Here is a 19,122-nt window from a genome sequence, read left to right as displayed (position 1 = left end):
CAGCGCAGTGTTGTAGTAAATACCGGAAAAGAGAACACTGGAAACCTCTCAAAAGACAAGAATCCTTCGTACCTCTAGTCATTTCATTTCAGTCAATGGAAATTTCATGTGTACAATGATTCTTTTTAAGCAAGGGCTTACTCCATACGCATAAAGCTTTCTGTGCCCCAGAAAATTGCTAGTTGCTTACTTGATATAGAAATGCTTCACAGCAGGGTAGGACTGGAAATAAGGAACAAACATACGTAACGAAAATACTTCAGGTAGAAATGACAGGATTTACCCTGTAAACTATCGGGTTGCTACAGCTGCTTTGCAAGATGAATCCCAGCCAGCTCGAAGCACGCAGCAGTGGGTGATGTGACGTTGCCAGATGCAGGGCATTTTGCAGCCCTGGCTGCAGAGGTGATCAGTACCATGTCCAGAACGGGCTGAAGGAGTCACCAGAGCAGACTGCCATTGCAAAAGGCGATCAATGCAATGCACCTGGCATGAGAAACAGCTGTGAAGCACAGGGTGAGGCAGTGCCTAAGTGGTGGGATGGGACGGGAACATCCAGGTACAATCCAACAGTAAATGGTGTTGGTAACCACACAAATGAGCCAGAAACAACGCAGTGCTGCGGTAATGACTTCTTGGTGGCTTTAGTGCTTTAAGATCATGTTGGGATGAGTGTGCTGGGGCCAAACCTTGCAGACAGCACAGGCTCTGACTGAGCCTTTGCCACCCAGGTGCACTTGTGACTGTCCTTCATGTGAGCGAGACCTGGATTCTCTGACAGAGAGTTGTGCCTGCAGCAAGGGCCCCAAAACTGTGATGCTGATGCTCACCACATGCGTCCTCTAACAGGCGACAAGGATGACAACATTTCTAATAATTGGGCCTGATGTGTTTTTAGTTGTTCAGGGGCTTAGGTGTTTTTTGTTAACATTGTTTTTACATTTGGAGCTTGTCTTACTAAGACTTCTTCAAAATTTACACAGATACAAAATACTAATGCGTGCACACACATTACAAAGTGAATAAAAAACTAGACCCGATCCTTTTGCTATTAAAATCGGTGGAGTTGGTTTGTGCTCTTGCAGACGGAACAAATTCCACTGCTAATGCTTTACAAAGTTCCTGTGTAATGAGACATTTCATAGGGCAGAAATACATTTAATTAATTTTAAAGCCAGCAGCACTTTATTGCGTAGATGCAAAGTACCAACACCTGTTACCTGATGTCCTTTACTAATCTGTATAAAACGATGCATTTTTCTGCGCAATTAAGCACTCATGCAACCGTACAAAAGTCTGGTGAAATAATCTGAGCAATACGCGCATGAAATACATGTAAAACATGCAGAACGCGCTGTGCCCTTTGGCAATAGCCCCTGGCAGAGCCTCCCCACACCTTGCAGCGGAGGCGGCAGGACCCGCAACCCCCCATTTTTGCGGATTTCGGCAAAAAACCGACAAACCCTCGCGTGCCCCGCCGCCGGGCTCCGCTCCCCGCCCGAACCCTCCCGAGCGCCTTCGGCCATTTCCGCCGACCCCGGGCCTCAGCCGCACCGCGCATGTGCCGTGTGTCCCCTCCGCCTCCCAGCCCCGGGGAGTCTCGCGAGAGGCGGCCGCGCGCTAAGATGGCGGCGCTGTGCGAGGCCTTCACGCTCTGCGGCCTGGGGCCCAGCGGCGGTGTCGGGCTGGGCAGCGGCGTCCTGGCCCTGGAGCCGGGCCCCGGCCCCGACCACGTCCTGCTCACCGACCGCGGCAGGACGGCCACGCTCTTTAAGGTAACGCCCGGCAGGGCACGGACCCGGCTGCTCGCTCTGCGGAGGCTGCTGCGGCTCAGGCCGGGGGACCCTTGCAGCGCCTCAGGGGTGCCCTGAGCCGGCCGCGCTGCCCGTGTCCGGCCGGCCCAGCCGCCCGCTGCCCTCCCGTGGCCGGAGCTGGGGAGCGTGGGGGCCCCGTGGGCTCGGCGTGCGTGGTCGTGAGCCCGGAGGGGGCCTCGCCTCGGCACCGGCCTGACCGCCCCGGCCCCGCTCACCTGCGCTACCCCCGGGCCTGCTTCCCGCACCGGTGCTGCGCTGGCCCTGGGCGGTTGTTTGCCGGGCTCTATTGCACATTTTCTCTCACCGTTCCCAATGCTCGCATCCCGAAGCAGCAGCGGATGTAACCCTGCACATCAGGAAGCGTGACATGTGTTGTGTCCGGGTGCCAGTGCTGTGGCAGCTGCCGTCCTGCTAGGGGGAGAACCGAAGATTTAGTGCTTGCAGCACACAAAACGAAAAAGTGTTGTTATGCTGGCTTTTTTTTTTTTTTTTTTAGTGAATTCATCTATTTCATTGGGCCACAGTATGAAACTTCACAGAAACGTTTGTTTTTATCTTACTGTTTGGCTATCATGGTCATGGCACTAGGGATTGTATCTTAACAAACTCACGATATAGTCTCTTTTCAGATATTTGGTGCCCCTGCCTAGAACACATGTGAAAATATAAATGTATTGGTAAATATGTCCAACGTAGCCCTAGTCTGAGGAGAGGGAGTTGAGCACCCTCAGAGCAGCAAAATCTAACTCATACATAACGTGAGCTTAGACAGTAACAGTCATCATTCTTGATCTCAACATACTGAAATGGGAATAGAAGAGGTGCTTTCCTGTGCCTAATTATATCAGTGAGTAAAAGCAACTTATATTTGTGGCTAATGCAATGTTCATGCCGTTTATCCTATCTATGCTTCATGGCATAAGCCCATATAACTGTTATAAGTCAAAGTTATTTCTCATGTGAAAAGAAGCTTTTAATTAATGTAGAGCTCTTTGATGTTACCTTAAAATTCCTAGTATTAAAGTTAGAAATGCTCAGGCAGAAGTTCTGAGTCCTGTTAGCATACCGGTTTCCACATTTTAATGTTCTCATTCCTATCCGGTGTGACTAGGTTGTGATTTATTTCTGTCATTAGAAAAATCCCCGATGTGTACTATGTTCTACTTTAATTGCATGTCTTTGTCCTGATTTTTTCTAGGTTTCAGATCAGAAGCCACTAGGTTGTTGGTCAGTTAAACATGGGCAGATGATCACGTGTCCAGTCGTATGCAACTTTGAAACTCATGAATATATAGCTGTTCATGATGACAAGGTGAGATTCTTTTCTTAAAGGAAAAAAAAAAAAAAGATGTAGTGGGACTTCAGAGCTAACGTAGGTAGGGAAGAAGTTGGTGTTTAGCTAACTGGAAATGCATGGAACTCTCTGCATCCTATTGCAAGATCTCAAAGCTGGTAAGGATGGTCTGATGCTATTCTAGTTCAGGTCATCTCTGCTGTCTGAGTGGATGGGGATGTGCAATGCATAGTCTGGTGACATGACTGAGCACCAGTTATGCAGTGGCCTTTTAAATATTGAAGCATTCCCCTTGTGTATGTTCTCTAAGAATAAGTTCTAAGTTGCAATCTGGTTAAGATTTCGAACTGCATGGTCATTGTGTTGAAAAGGTTCAGACCTGCATCCTTGGCTTACAGTTAAACATTTCCTGTTTGTGTACTTCTGGTAGTGTTTACTCAGCACATGCTAAGCATTTGTCTTTTTTTGTCGTTGCTGTTAATGAAATGCTCTTCCTGACCTTTCATTGTTCTCCCTAAAACATTCTCTTCCAGATCAGGTAACCTATACCTCAGTCTGTCTCCAATGCTTTGATCAACTTCATTTAGAATTCTGCTGTATCTTTTTCTTAGCCTCATTCTTGCCTATCCTTTGTTTCAAGTTCAAGATCTCGAGCTGTATTTGTATTTCTGTTGTTTCTGTGTCAGCATCTTCCCATGCAAACTTTCCAAGTCTGTGTTTACTAAGGCTACTGTGAATACTTAACTGTACACTTTCCTCCTGTGTTTCAGTAACATGCAACTGCTGTTATTTTGTATGATGAAAAGTCTATATGTGACTGTTTTATTGTGCTTAAAAGATGATGCTTCTCTTTAAGGTTTTAAGGATATGGAAGGATGAAGATGTTAATTTGGACAAAGTATTTAAAGCAACGGTAAGTTTCTTACCTATCTTCACTTTTATGTTAACGTCCTGGATCTTGGAGGATTGAAGCTCCTTACCCTTAATTATGCTTTTTCTGATATCATACAAAAATGTGCCATTCGTTAGGATATTTTCATGGCTCTTTGTTGGTAATGATTTTCATTATTAATAGTATTTCACCAAATGGGCATTATTGGGGATCTTGCAGGTTTACCATCTTATATTACTCTTCTATCGAAGGAACTCTTATAAAAAAAACCATGCTAAACACTTGGCTTTCAAGGTACTGTACTGATGAACGTAGAACTCAAGTTATTCCTTTTTTCTATATAGCTTTCAGCTGATGTGTACAGAATACATTCACTGCCCCATGGGGATCCATTGGTATTATTCAAAGGAGGTGGCGTTCGAACTTTAGATGTTCTTCTGGAAGCCCCACAACAAGAAATTGAAAACGTTATCTCAGATGAAGTTATCAAGTAAGTGATACAAACTTACGAATCTTCTTGATCAGAAGAATTGATGATGTTGAAAGTTGTACCCTTTTTATGCGAGGGGAGGAGAAGTAATCTGAAGATCAAGATACTGGGTTTGGTTTGTTGATTTTCTTTTCTAATGCATTTATTTTACAACCTTTAGTTTTTTTTATATACAGATAAAAAAAAATATGAGGCTGCCTAAGTAATATGATATGACTTGGGTATAGTCCCAGAATTTAGAAGAGGTTCATACAACTTTCATTTCTTAGGTGGAGTGAAGCTTTCCTGGAAGGTCAACAACCTGTTTTAATTTTCATTACTGAGAAGGTGAGTTGTTTTTATTTTTTATAACTTCTGTAGCAGCAAATCTATGCTCTCTTTCTAAAAAACATTACTTGTTTCACCGGATTTTAAGAGCTATAATGGAAATCATTATCCAGCCATTGTGTATCATCTCTGATAACAACAGCTGAAGTTGTGTTGTTTCCAGGGCTGGGGAGCCTGGCTCTTGGAACTTCAGAGATCAATGAAGTTTAAAAACTATATACAATCATGTGACTTTTTACTTCCCTATTTATTCAGATGTTGGTTCCTATGAATTCATTTGTTGCATCAAATCAGAATTTGCTGTATGTATTTGAGTCAGCAAACTCTTCTAAATTAGGCTGTATGTTCCATAGCAAACACAAATTCCTAATTGTGTACAAGATTCAAAATATAGTCGGTACTAATATCTGAACTTGTGTTTTTCTTCCTTCTGTAAATTAAAACTTTCTTTTTGTTTTAGGATGGGGATTTTTTTGTCTATGTACAGAAACTTAAGATGAACAGTCTACACAAATACAAGCTTGAACAACAGGAATCGTCTAATCCACTGAGTTTCACAGCATATATAAAAAAGCAAACTATCATACTTCTGTCTTTGTGTAAGTTGTACTTCCTAATGGGATGTGATGATAAAACAAGAAATTACATGGAAAGACAAAGTTCTGATGTTTGTGAATTACAGTTTCATATTCTTGCTTTTCTCTATTAAATGTTCTAAACTAGCAAGCACTAGAATAAGTAATTAAACTTTCATGGAATTTTAATGGTTGAGTAGACTTCTGTTCTTAAACATTAGGGCTTGTACCTTAAAGATTTCCTGATAGCTGTGCTATTATTTTCTTGCTTTGCATCATAACATGTCCTTTAAATATCACGTATTTCTTCTTGTGCTTGTTGGATTTTGTTCTCTTTGGATGTCTTCTAGCCATACCATATCAAATAGCTTTTCTAGAGTGACAGACATAAAAATGTCGTTTATTTTCTTTGACAGATTCCAATGACTCTGTATATAAGGTTCTGATACCTCTGCAGCAAAATGATGAAGGGGAAGAGCAAATTCTGTCCAAGTCGCTACTGCTAAACCTTTCAATATCTGGAAGTGTTCTAAAAGGGACTTCTTTGGTTGTTATTGATAAAGACCATGTTGCGGTATTAGGAAGTCTAGCATCTGTTGAAGAATCCAAAGGTAACCAGAAAAAACATCTGAATGTGTCTTAAGTTCTAAGACATTCTTAAACAAAGCATTGACTTTTTTTTTAACCAGGCAGAACAGGAAATAGTGGTGGTTTTGATTCTTTAGTGAATGCTATAAATATTGCATTTTAAATGAAATAGCTTGCTCTTAAAACTAATACATAGTTGAGCTTTGCAATTGAGAGCACTAGCCGAAAGGTAATGTTTACCTTCAGTAAATGCCATGGTGGTTTGTGAGATTAAACTTGCTGTTTCAGTATTTGCTTTCACAAAAGTATTTTGCTGTTAGTGAAACAACTGATAGTAAGCAGCAAGGGGAAGAAAAAGGAGGCTTTTTACATGATATGTGCAGGGGGCAATAAACCTGATGTCCCATAAGAAATTGGTATCTAAAATAAGTGAAACAATACTTCAGTCTCAGGGCTAAACTTCTGAAGTGTGGGGTTGCTAAAAGTTAGGCCATTGAACGTGGTGTTTTGTGACTGGAAGCTACACTGAGAGGTATCATTCTCATTACAGCTTCTTGTTTGAAGCTCTTCAATGGAAAACTAAGTACTCTTCAAATCTTTTTGTTAAGAGAGCTAACCCAAAGGACACATTTCCTAAGGTTGAATGCTTATTAAGCTGAGCTATCTTTGAAACAGTGATTTCCACTTTAAGTGTTGATAACAGAAAGCAGCAAAAGCAGATGTACCATTTGTGTTGCTTTTGGGTTAGTAATGTCTCTTGTTTTTCCTAGAGTGCCTAACAATATGGAATACAAAATTTCAAACCTTACAAACTTCAAAGGAACTGCCCCTGGGAACCAGTGGACAAGTGAGTTCGATCTTTTATTTGTTGTCCTTAAGCTTTCAGCTGATGTGTTTGGCATAATAGTAACAAAGACAAATGGGCTTCAGAGTTGCAGTTCTGTCTGGAAGAGCAGTAAATGGCAACTTCTGAAACAAAATTAGTATTGCCCAGCTGATCAGCTATTTTTGTCATAATCTCTAAACAGGAGAGTGATGGCCTTTGGCAATATCTCTGGTAATTCAGTACCTTCTCGCTTCTGTTGGCCTTGATCGTTTGGTGAGAATAAAATACCTAGTATTTAAAGTATATCAAGTGGACTCAATGCCTTGGAGCAGTCACTGTACTGTAAGGCATCCCTGGAAAATACTCAACAGTACACTCATTTCTGTGTTTAGAAGCAGTTGTTATTGAATGTGCTAAAAATGTTAAAACTACCAAATTAACTGCTAAAATCATCTGATCACCGACTTTTCAGTTGAATTTTGCAATGAGAAGTTAAACATCAGCTTGTGCAGAAATGTGCCTCTTTACTCCTCTCCTCATTAACTATGTGTTTAATATTTTGTAGTTGTGGTGTTATGGGGAAAAATTTTTTTTTACTCATGGAAAAGTGCTAACAGTAGTTATATACAAGTGTGAAACTTCATCCCTGGCAGCTGCTGTGGGAAAGCTCAAGGACAGTCAAGCTTCTGGTAAGATTTTTTGTAATTATAGTGAGAAGATCTTTTAATAGGAAAACTTCAGAACCTGTCTGAAAATTGTTGTTTTAATATACTGCTATAAAATCAGTTAAATCTCAACAGTGTATCCTGTTAACACCTGTTTAAATTCTGTCGTTGAGAACATTGAAGAATACAAATGTTTGAATTTATTGTGGCTTCACTTAAACTAAGTGTAATTCAAATACTGGGATTACTGAAAATACTGAAATACCAGCTATGAGAAAACAGAAAACAGAATAAAGAGCATCTCTTTGTAGTGTTTTCAAAGCACTTGTGGCTAAATAGGGCAATGACAAACATAAATTTGTAAACTTTAACTTAAAGAAACTACAGAAGTACATTTAACTTGGTATTGTACTGACAACGATGCAAGTAATGTTCACAATAAATTGTGTAGTAACATTTCTTCTCCTACCAAAAGCTAAATGGGAAAACAGTATGTAACAAGTCTCATAAAATTATTCACTGCTGAGACAAAAGAGGATGTTTTCATGGCAGAAAATTACTTGTATTACACTTAAGAAAATATCTGTTAATATCAGAAGTTAATACACTTATATTTTATTAAATGTGTTTTAAGTGTTAACTTCATGTAGTTTCATTTTTGTGTTCACAGATTTTTCTTCATTTGTAAACTGGAATACCCTTGAAGATGAAGAGCTTGTGGTTTCCTTACAGCCACAACAGTCTGCGGCTCTAAAATCTGAATCCAAAATGACTGTAAGTTAATAGAAGGAGTACGTGAGGTTTTTGGCTTGTATTAGTTTCTTCCCAACATTACTACTCTTACTTTTTGGTAACATTGCACAAGGGAATTTAACTCTGTATTTGTCACTCATTGTTTCTAAAGCTTTCTGGAACTGAACTGGCTAGTTACTAAATTTAATCTCTGCAGCAAGTTGACACAGGATGTTTCTCGTTATCTTGATTGAAATCCTTGAATATGTACTGTCTTTTCAGAGCTGAATAAAAACTGGTTTTTCTTTATTATAGTTAAGATCAAGAAGGAACAGTGTTGCTAAAGTACAGCCAGATACCTTCAAAGTTGGGCAGATATTACTAAATATAAAAGTAAGTATACCAAATATCCTTAATTGGCTTTCAGGCACACTGAGAATATTCCAGGTGTCTCTTATGCTATTATCTTCTTCCATATCCTCTTGCATATCAAGCTGAAGAAGATGCCTTAAACAATCCTTGTGTTGGAGGATTGCATTGTTATTGTGCAAGAATAGTATTTGGGCATGATGAAATTGAAATCTTGTCATGGTAGTATGTTATAGAACAGTGCAGTACAAGGCTCATAATAGCTGTCTGAGTTGTGAAACTTGAATGAATATACTCTCTTGCAGTAAATAAAGTGAGAGGATATTTTACCTGAACTCCACTTAACCTCTGTTTTAAATTAATTCTTGTATTTTTAATTTTGAACATATTTTGGATCTAGAAAGTCACAATGCTAGGAATTCCACTATAAATATAGCAATAATCCATCAATGAAATTGTAGAGTATTTGTCTCTAGGATTATCGCATAAAATAATGAAACGTTTTAATGTGTTCAGAAGACAACATTCTAACTTGTTTCCAAAACAAGTAGGACATACTTAAACATACTTTAATACACATTATCAAACTTGGTTCAACATATCATTTGATGTATTAGTATTGAAGTTGAGTCCCAGGATGCTGCTGAGCTTTAAATCATAAAATCGTTTGAGTTGGAAGGGACCTCTAAAAATCATCTAGTTCCAACCACCCTGCCCTTCGCTGGTTAACACACAAGGTATGGTAGCTGCATATTATTCTGGTTTACTTCCTTTCTAAATCTCACTGCAATTGTTTTGATACTGCAATCTACATCCCTTCCTGTGTGAACATAACTAAAGCTCAGCTTTGGCAGGGCATCTTGGTAATATTACTGAAATAATAGGAGACAAAAAAAAGAGCTATTATTGAAAAATACTACTTACCTAACTTCAGAGTGAGTAATGACTTTTGGTGCTCATGATTGAAATAGACTACCAAAATGAAGAGTGGGGAGGCTTTTTTCCTCTTTTATAGCTTGAATTCCAAAGTCTTTCTATTTGGTGTAATTAGTAACAGTTCTCAAACCTGTGCCTTGTACTCTGGAATTGCATAGTATTTCTTGTTTTCAGGATACTTCTGCAGCTGTAATTGAAGATGAATTAAGACAATTGTTGAAAGCACAGATGCCAGATTTCCAAGCCACCATTGGATGTGTAATAACTGCTCTTATAAACAGGTGTAAAACAGATCCAGTGTTCTACCCTCGAAATTTCCTGTTACAGATGGTCCAGAAACGAGAGCTGTCATACAGGTGACAATTCTGATTATTTTTTAAATTCAATTGTAAGGTAAAATCTTTAAGAAGTAGAAATTCGTTTCTTTATAAAGCACTCCTTGAATTATCAGGTGCTTATACACAGTTTATTTGCAAGTCTATTGCTTGTTTTCTGAAGAGGCTGACACATCCCAGATGTTTTTCTTGTGTAAAACAAGATTTTAATAGTTCTACTTTAGTTGTTAACGTAGCTTTCAGTGGGTGTGAACTGTGCAGCCTATTCTTTTCATATTCTTACAGTTTGTGTCCAGACTTGATGGCTGTTGCTTTGGAGAAGAAAGATGTACATCTCTTACAAATCTGCTTGCAAAGGTTCCCAGATATTCCTGAAGAAATTACTTATGCTTGCTTGAAAGTATTCTTAAGGTAAGTTGAAATCACTCCTTTGCTCCTTTTTTCTTTAATTCTTCACCAAACCAGGACTCTTATTTAAGGGGGGGGGGGGGAAGCTTTAATTAGCTTTAATTTACAGATGAGCAATACTATGCACAAAATTAGTAATTCTGAGTAAAGTGTATAAGCGTATGGAGTCTGCAGACTGACATGTTTTTTACAAGATGCCTATTGCATGCATTAATTCTAAAAACTATGTAAGCGGTAATTAAATGAACATGCCTTTTGGTAACATTGCTGGCTTAAGTGGCACATCCTTTTACACACATTGGTATAGCTGTGTTTTCACCGTCTAACATACTTAATTGTGAGCTCTGGTTAAGAAGTCCATAAGAAGTTTAACTCTTTCAAGTTCACCATAACGTCCACAAAAAAAGGTTCTCCTTTTTTTTTTTTTGACAAGGATGAATTGATCCACAACAGAGATAAAGATAAATTAATCTTTAGGAACTGTAACCAAAAGAAAAGATCGTCTAAACTGTTCCTCTGGACTTTCACAGCAAAAATTATTTTTCTTCTTATTTAACACACCAGATCTTGTTCATCGCATGTTTTAGAAATGTTAAATATTTCTTAGTAATTTTTAGTAATTTCTTAGCTAATAATAAAAGTATTAAATTTGTGTGGAATTTCTCCTCCACAGCATTAGTGACGACGATCTTGAAAGAACCGATGTGAATATAGACTCTGTAATCTGTTACATTGATATTGAACCCAAGAATAAAGAAGTTAAGACTGAAGTTGTAGAAAATGGTTTCAATACTGAGCTGGAAGAAGACAGCTGTGATAATACAGTCTTAAAGGGAATGTGTAAGACAAATGATGGTGAATTTTGCCCTGTTGGACCACGGAAGGCAGCGTTATTGTATCCTCTGCATTTAAATGATAGAAAGTCAGTGCAGTATACATGTAAATGTCTGTTTAACGTTGCTTAAAATAGTTATCTTCTGTTATTGCCAAAAATTTCTAAGCAACTCTTGTAAGGAAAGTTTGTACCTGGTTTAAAAAAAAAAAAAAAAAAAAGACTTAAAATATTAATATAACTTCTAGAAAGTATACCAATGTAAATTTACAGTAGTATAAAAGTATAGTCTAAAACTTTAAGACAATGGTTTTGATGTTTCCCTATCGAAACATATTATTCGCTTACTTGCAGTAAACAGAATTGCATTTGTGCTGACTGTATTTTGATGTTTCATATGTTATATTTATTTCATGATAGAAACACAGGAGGTTTAAACAGCTCTAATAGGATCTCATAATGCACAAATATTTTAAGTAGAGTTGATTTCAGTTTGCAGAAAATAGTATATTTTTTTTTCCTGCAATTATATTTTCTCAATAATACTGCACAGAAATGCTGTTCTCCATTCAGCGTACAGTGAAACATTTCTCTTGCCTCATCTGAAAGACCTTTCAGCTCAGCAAGCTGTTGTAAGTATGTTAAAACTAAGAAGTTTAAATACCCTTGTTTGGAGGGAACAAAAGGGAAGAGTTCTTTTTTAATTATCTATCAGAAACTTGCAGCTTTTACTGGCATCTGAATCTTATAAACTAGTATGTGAAGATGAAAAGAAGGTGACTAATAAGATTTTTTTTCCATATACATGTGGAAAAAAATAACTTTTACTATTTTTGTAGTCTAATTTTAAAAATGTAAGAAAGAAACCCCATTTCTGACCAAGTCTACTTGAAAAATACTTTGATTAGTTTCAGGTAAATACAGTACCTTTTCTTGATCTGGATGCTTGTAAAATAATGAGAAGCTAATTTAGTCAGTTCTATCAGAGACATAAGTTTAGAAAATTAAAAAAAGGAAGTCTTTTGCCTTGTGCTCAGCAAAAAATGATGTTGACCTGATTCTGACCATTAACAATTTATTGTCGGCTGCTGAAAGCGGAACTGGGACTAAAACTGTTACTGTTGGTTCTTTTTAGCAAAACTCACAGAAAATTCTGCACCTGAATTAAAATTCGCTTGCAAAAATGCTGGAACGATGATTACTACTGAATGTCACTTTACACTGAGTATTCCTGAGTTTTCAAACTCCCAAGCCTATAGATGGTGGAAAAGATCCATAAAATTTATTTTTAATGCTTGGGTTAGAGGCATTTTGGAGGGGCGTGGGTGATGTTAAAAGAACAGCCTTAAAAGAATATTGCTGTGTGCAGGATAAAACTCCTAGGTCTTGTATGTTTGTTTTTGAAAATCATTCTGACTTTTCTTCTTTTAGCTGTTTCTCAGGTACTTACACTACCTGTATGTGAAATGCAGTGAAAAAATTAATACCACTCTTCCCGGAATGCTCTCCCCAACTATAAATCAGGTGAGAAACTAGTTCTAAGATTTGTACCTCCTTTCTGTAGTGTGTAACTGAGTAGCTGTGACTATCTCAAATCAGCTGAGACCTACGTTCATTCTGTAAGGTACTGTCTGTTAGTACAACCTGTATGGAGTCAGATTCAGATGCATTTCTCTATCTGAAAATAAATATACTGCCTTCAAGTCTGAAATGGTGCCTTTTGTGTAAGAAGTTAACAATTCGGAGTTCAGTTTGTAAAGCAAAACCTATGTCACTCTGCTTGTCTTGCTTGTCTTCAGATTATGGATTGGATGTGCCTGTTACTTGATGCTCACTTCACAGTTATGGTGATGCTACCAGAAGCAAAAGGATTGCTTTCAAGCCTGCATAAGTTTGTGAGAGCCCAAGTAAGTTGCATCTTCTAGGATAATTATTTCATTTTAGTGTGGTTTCAAAATATGGCTGTTAAGATTATGCAGGGTAGGGTGGAAGTGGAACAACAGATTTATAATAAATCAGAAGTTTATTCTCCGCTGTATGCGTATTCCTGAGCATGAAGTGGCAGTTACCCATCTTCCTCATTTTGATCTCAAAAGCTGTTATATTTACTTGGGTTGAATATCTGAAACTATGTAAAACAGCAGATAGATGCACAGTATAACTACACATGAGAAGAATTAAAACCAATTTTATTGTAAATGTCTGTTTTCTTTTTAGGTACGATTCTACTCCGAACTTAATAAAATTGAAGGAACTTTGCGAGAACTACAGAGAATTAAACGCCAGAAAGACTCTCAGGCATATTCTATTGAAGTGCTGGAACTTATTTGAATATGAAATGAATTCTCAACGTCTATTTTATATTGATTCCTTTTATGACAAGGATGTATTAGCACTCCATATTGGGGATGTGAAAAGTTAAGTTTTCTACGTAGGGAAAACACAGTTACTCTAGCTACGTGGGGAGTTGTGTATTAAAAGATCTTTTTTGACTGGACGAGACTTTATGTTTTCATATTTATGATATGTGACTACACGAACATCTTAAATGCCATTTGATTCTTGGCAAAGAAATTGGAAGATACTTATAAAAAGGCTTCAACAGATGTTTCATCAAATTAATTGATATTTCTGTTCCACTTGATTCTTTTTCACTTGCTGGTAGTGGGATTCTTTTTCACTTGGTGGTAGTGGAAGTCTTTTATTTGATGCCTCAGAACTCTTATCTCCATTCTGGTTATGCATTGTTGATGCACTTATTTGCAATTGCTTCTTTAGTTTGTGTTTTTATATATTTGTATATACACATATAGATGTTCATTTATATGCTGTACATATATACATACAGTTGGAGCTTTGAGGGAAGGGAAGAGAAGCATAAAAAAATCACTTTCAGGTAGAAATCCATGCTGTGGACTTTGGAGTCAGTCTGAACTGTCCTTATCCATTCTACAGATAAAAACTTTGCTTCTCCCACCACAGCTCAGAACATGAATGGCATCTCGCCTCATAGACTGGAGCAGAGAACTAACCTAGCTGAAAATAGCTTTTTATGCATTTCTTCTCTGATAGTGCTGCCTCAAGTGTACAACGCTGTGCACAGAGCAGAGAGGGCCAGTTTGATTTGGAGCAGAATGGTGGGGAATATTCTTATTTAAGCAATGATTTCCAGTCTTTGCAAGGTTAAACGTGCCTGAGAATGAATGATAGCATTTGCTTTGCGTTTTTATCATTTCTTGTATTCTGCCACCATCTAAAGCCTATAACAGTGGAAGTGCTAGACCCATTACTTACTGAACTTTGGCTGTGCATCTTTGGAACAGCTGCACATAGTTAGAAGCCTTAAGCCTCTTTGAAAGTTAAGACTTTCTGGTTGTATAAACTATTAGGGGAGGTCAGTACATAATGCATTTAAAATTGAAAAAGCACTACGCAGGGCAGCTGAAGTATCATAGAGTGGTGCTTCTTGGGACTGGTAGTAGTTGCTTTGACTTTTCTGAACAATAAAACTTACCACCATACTAAACTAGAATGTTCTTACCTACCTCAGTATCTATTTTCTCTAAATACTTTACAGAGAGTGAACATCTTGAGTTAACCTCATTTATACTACTAGCTCTATTCAGCTTGAATTTTAGCATTCCAAAATGTATCATAGGTTCAAGTTTATATTTTGACTATTTCTTAAAAAAAAAAAAAAAAAAAGTGTTTTTAAGTTTTATGAATCCATTTTTCCAGTTATGGAACTAACATTCTTTGCATTCTATTTAGTCAAGAACTTCCAGATCACACCTGATAAATGCAAGGTATTTAAGAGAGAGGGTATTCTGGCTTACAGTATTTGAAAGCAAATGATTCTTAATGCCTTAGATCTACCACAGGTATGCAAAACCCACAGTATTTTATAGATGTTAAGACTCCTAATGCTATAGGCTGAATATTAGTGTAGTAGATACACAATAGTCTTGCTTTATTTGCAGTGTATAGGTGACAGAACTCACAGGTGGGGTTTTTCCCAAGATCACAGAAATGGTGAAATACACACAACCTATATCTCTGTATTCAGAGATTTAAAGAGATGCCACAGTATTTTGCAACCTTGTAAGAGCTTAAAATTAGCTCAACAGAAGCAATCAAAGTGTAAATTTGAAAGACGCAGAATACAAATTGGGTATAAAGGTGTAAATGGGGTTAGGCAATGTTGTCTACTGCTTTTGCTGTGTCTGGATGGCACTGTGTGTAAGACATGGCTCTGAGCCTGCGCAGCTGCACTACTGAATATGAGTGTAACTGAACATAAAAGAGTTGAAGATAAAAAGCTGGATAGAAAAGTGCAAATTGGGTTAAACCCTGGTGCCATTGTGACATTGTTGCATGCTTGATGCTGCAGCAGGTTTGTAGGTTTAATGAGGTTCTTTCTCAGCCTGAGCAACAAGTTAATGAACAAAAAACACTTCAAAAATTAGTATAGAAGAAGACAAATTAAATTACACATTGGCTATATAGCTAGCATGCTTGTGGCATTACCAGTAGTGGGTTGTGCATCACACAGAAATGTAAGCAAAGTGGGGAGAGACATTTATTTGCTAAAGACAGGACTTTAGAGTTTCTGGGATCCTAAACTTGTGGAGATTTATGTATTAAAAAAGACTGGTAGTAAGAAATGTAAGATGTTTGTGTGCCATGGGCTGGTTTTCATTTTATAATGCTTTTGCTCAGGAAACACACTTAAATTCAAGTGCTGGTATTAGAAACCCAATAGGACAATTGTTTTGTGCTCACAGTGCTCCAGTGAACTGCAGACACTTTTTTCAGAGAAAGCAGATTAACAAAAATGCAAAGGGCGGGGCCCTGTGTGATCTTCCCTGTGTTTTACTTTATAGCGATCGCGGTGAGCTGCAATAGGGTTTTAATTTCACAGAATCATCGAGGTTGGAAGAGACCTCCAAGATCACCTAGTCCAACCTCTGACCTAACACTAACACGTCCTCCACTAAACCATATCACTAAGTTCTCCGATTTCTTCATAAAGGCTGAAGATTTAAAGCCCAGGACCTGAACGTGGCAGCCGTCAGGGGTGTTAGGGCCGGGGGAGAGGCTGGCCGTCCCTTCAGGGCAGGTGAGGGAAGCCTGTCCTGAGCAGATCCCCGGTGGCTCCGCTTTCAGCGGGCGCTGCGGGAAGGGGCAGAGCCCCGGCTCGGTCCGGAGCGGCGGGAAGAGAGCCCCGCTGCCCACCTACCTGCGCGGGCAGCCGCGCCCTGAGGGTTGCGCCGTCGGCTGAAACCGGGGGGACGCGGAGCCGAGGGGGCGCCTCCGCTGAGGGCGCGGGTCGAGCTCGGGGAGAGAGGACCGCTGACGGGCGGCGTGGTGCAGGTGTGGGGCGACGGGCGTCCGAGGGGGGCGACGGGGCGGAGGGGGCCGAGGGGAGAACGAGGGGGCTGAGGGGGGGAACGAGACGGCTTCAGGCGGGTGGCGGGGCTGAGGGGAGCCGGGCTGAGGAGAGCCGGGCGGTGGGACTGAGGGGAGCGGGGCTGAGGGGAGGGGGCGCCGGACGGCGGGGCTGAAGGGAGCTCGTGCCAGGTGGCGGTGTGGGGCGGCAGGGGAAGCGTGGTGCTCCGTCCCCCTGTGAAGGGAAGACGGCGGGGAGGGTGCTGAGGGTGCGCTCGAACGGCCAGGGGCGGCCGGCGGCACTGAGCCGCCCGAGCTCGCCGGCCCCAACATGGCTCTCGCGGGCGGCGGCGGCGGCGCCCCCTGGCGGCGGGCGGCGGGCGCGGCCGGTCACGTGAGGCGCTCGGGGCCTGCTGCCGCCGCCGCTTCCCCCAGTCAGAGCGGAGCGAGCCGAGGCAGAGACGAAGAAACAAGATGGCGGCCGGCGGCGATCCGGAGCGGGACGCCGGCAATTCGGATTGAGCCCTCGGCCCTCCCAGCTCGGCGGCCCACCTCCCCGGTCCGGAGCCCTCGCAGGGGGGGGAGCTTCCCCGTAGCCGCCCGTCCGGACTCGGAGCGCCCTCCCGAGCCTTGCTTCCCCCTCCCTTCCCCCCTCGGCCAGCGCCCAGAGATGCGGGGCCGGCGAGGCAGGCCGCCCAAGCAGCAGCAGCAGCCGGCGGCGGCCGGCGCTCAGGCGAGCTCCCCGGCTCCGCCCGCCCCCGCGGGCCCCATCGGGGGGCTGAGGTCCCGGCAGCGGGGCAGCAGCCGCGGCAGGTGGGCGGCCTCGGCCCAGGCGGAGACGGCGGGGCCCAAGCAGAAGGGGGCCGGGGCTGCCCAGGCCTCTTCCTCCGCCGGCGTCTCCCCCAGGGGGGGCAGCAAGAGGAAGGGAGGCGGCGGCGGCGGCAGCACCCCTGGTGGGGGAGGCAGCAGCGGTAAGGGTAGGGGCAGGGCTGGGGCTGGAGGAGCAGGGGGAGGAGGCGGAGGAGGCAGCTGCAACAGCCAAGGCAGGGCTGCCTCGTCCAGGAGGAGCATCAGCAAAGTGGTGTACGACGATCATGAGAGCGAAGAGGAGGAGGAGAGCATGGTGTCCGAGGAGGAAGAGGAGGGAGACCCCGAGGATAACCAGGACTCCGACGAGGAAGAGGAGGAGGAGATCATGGAGGAGGAGGACGACGACTCTGACTACCCCGAAGAGATGGAGGACGAAGACGATGCCAGTTATTGCACTGAGAGCAGCTTCAGGAGCCACAGCACCTACAGCAGCACCCCAGGTAGAGAGGCAGGGGGATAAACGGAAACAAGTCGAGGGCACCCCACACGCTCCCTCTAGGTTTGCAAATACAATCCGCCTGCATTCTTCCTCCCATGCGTGTACGGGAGGGATGCCTGAAGCACTCACGGGGAGAGAGGGGTATGCAAATTAACCGCTCGCAGCCCCACGGATGCAGGGAACATTAGAAGGTGCTTACAAACACATGCAGCGAGGGGAGGGAGGGAAGGAAGGAGGGAGGGCAGCACATGCTGTAACGAGGGGATGCTTTGCAAATATGCGTGGTGATTCTGGTCACTGCAGAAATGCCTGGTACACCAGAACGTGTTGCAGACAGCATCAAAAGTGCATGGAGCGTTCACTTCGTACTTAAAAACAAGGGAAACGAGGTGCATGCCTTGCAAAGAGGTCGTTTCAAATTTGTGCAGGAAAGGATGGCTTGTGCTTGTGAACATAACTTGCTGCTGAAAGGAAGCACATGCAACTTGAAGTGGCCTAAAAAAACCCATAAGCACTGATAATTTGCAGGCTTTTGCAATCAGAAGTGTAACTGGAATCAGCATTTACTGGCCTTAAGACAAAACTAGCTTACCAAGGAGGGAAATGAGGTGCATTGTTCAAAATGGAGATTGCATTGTTATAGTTTGGGGAAAAGTGCACAGGGCCTCATTGCAAGGGTGTAAACCTAGTTTTAGTTAATAAGGCATTCTTAAACACAAAAATTAAAAGCTGGAGGTTGAGTCAAAAGTTTTGGCATTAAGTTCTGCATTTATTTCAAGACGTGACAACCTTTAAAACTCAAGTTTGGGTTAAAGCTTTTTAAACATCATTGGGATTATATTTACTTTTTTTAACCTCTAGTAGGAAATTTGGGCTCACTTTTTTAAGGCCTATATTTCTGTTTGTCCATAATTAGTGCACTAGGTATGTGGTTTTCAAGCTTCAAAAATTCTTTATCTGAACTTAAGCACTTTGGGTTTATTTGAATTCATTCCAGAATGGAGTTGAGGCTTTTTTTCTTTTTTTTTTTTAAGTCTCTGAACCAGGAGAGTAGTTAAATTTAGGCGTAGCCTAGGAGTGTTTCTGAATTGGACTACAGGATAACAAGCACTGCTGTTGTACAAGTATTCGGCCAATTTGGAAGGGGGAAGGAACAGGTTGTTTGTGTAAATGCATTGCATCTTAAAAAAAAAAAAAAAAAAAAGTAGTTTTTGGTTGTTAGGGACCAGACAGTTTTTTTTTTTTTTTTTTTAAAGGGGGAAATACTGACTGCTAAATGTGTCATTTGGTTTTATTTTAGTGAGTGAGTGGTGTCAGCCCGTTATGTGACTTTATAACAACT

The 19,122-nt window shown here is 41.3% G+C and overlaps 2 protein-coding genes across 13 annotated transcripts in view; both read left to right on the top strand.

The window, feature by feature from the left end:
• Positions 1 to 1,587: 1,587 nt before the first annotated feature.
• On the top strand, positions 1,588 to 13,580 carry NOL11 (nucleolar protein 11). Its single transcript, XM_035342330.1, has 18 exons — positions 1,588 to 1,775; positions 3,013 to 3,126; positions 3,965 to 4,021; positions 4,345 to 4,490; positions 4,760 to 4,817; positions 5,278 to 5,416; positions 5,809 to 6,003; positions 6,751 to 6,827; positions 7,372 to 7,495; positions 8,142 to 8,245; positions 8,519 to 8,596; positions 9,683 to 9,864; positions 10,129 to 10,254; positions 10,925 to 11,146; positions 11,637 to 11,715; positions 12,515 to 12,607; positions 12,883 to 12,990; positions 13,301 to 13,580. Exons 1-18 carry the CDS (start codon positions 1,626 to 1,628, stop codon positions 13,412 to 13,414), a joined length of 2,166 nt encoding a protein of 721 aa, XP_035198221.1. The 5' UTR covers positions 1,588 to 1,625; the 3' UTR covers positions 13,415 to 13,580.
• A 3,203-nt stretch (positions 13,581 to 16,783) lies between these two features.
• Positions 16,784 to 19,122, top strand: part of BPTF (bromodomain PHD finger transcription factor) — a 56,378-nt gene continuing 54,039 nt past the window's right edge. For 6 of the 12 annotated variants that reach the window (XM_035342141.1, XM_035342137.1, XM_035342139.1 and 3 more), the window contains exon 1: positions 16,784 to 17,781. In XM_035342141.1, the coding sequence (XP_035198032.1) occupies positions 16,803 to 17,781 (979 nt within the window). In that variant the 5' untranslated portion in view covers positions 16,784 to 16,802. The remainder of the gene's footprint in view (positions 17,782 to 19,122) is intronic. The other 6 variants (XM_035342136.1, XM_035342143.1, XM_035342142.1 and 3 more) reach the window with 3 other exon arrangements.

The sequence above is a fragment of the Oxyura jamaicensis genome, chromosome 18, assembly GCF_011077185.1.
Source record: "Oxyura jamaicensis isolate SHBP4307 breed ruddy duck chromosome 18, BPBGC_Ojam_1.0, whole genome shotgun sequence".
NCBI lineage: Eukaryota > Metazoa > Chordata > Aves > Anseriformes > Anatidae > Oxyura > Oxyura jamaicensis.
This window is presented reverse-complemented; position numbering and strand designations above follow the sequence as displayed.

Coding starts and splice junctions, on each gene's coding strand:
- NOL11 (XM_035342330.1), top strand. CDS start 1,626: ATGGCGGCGCTGTGCGAGGCCTTCACGCTCTGCGGCCTGGGGCCCAGC. Junction 4,491..4,759: donor ATCTCAGATGAAGTTATCAA/GTAAGTGATACA, acceptor TTCATTTCTTAG/GTGGAGTGAAGCTTTCCTGG. Junction 6,828..7,371: donor CCCTGGGAACCAGTGGACAA/GTGAGTTCGATC, acceptor AATATTTTGTAG/TTGTGGTGTTATGGGGAAAA.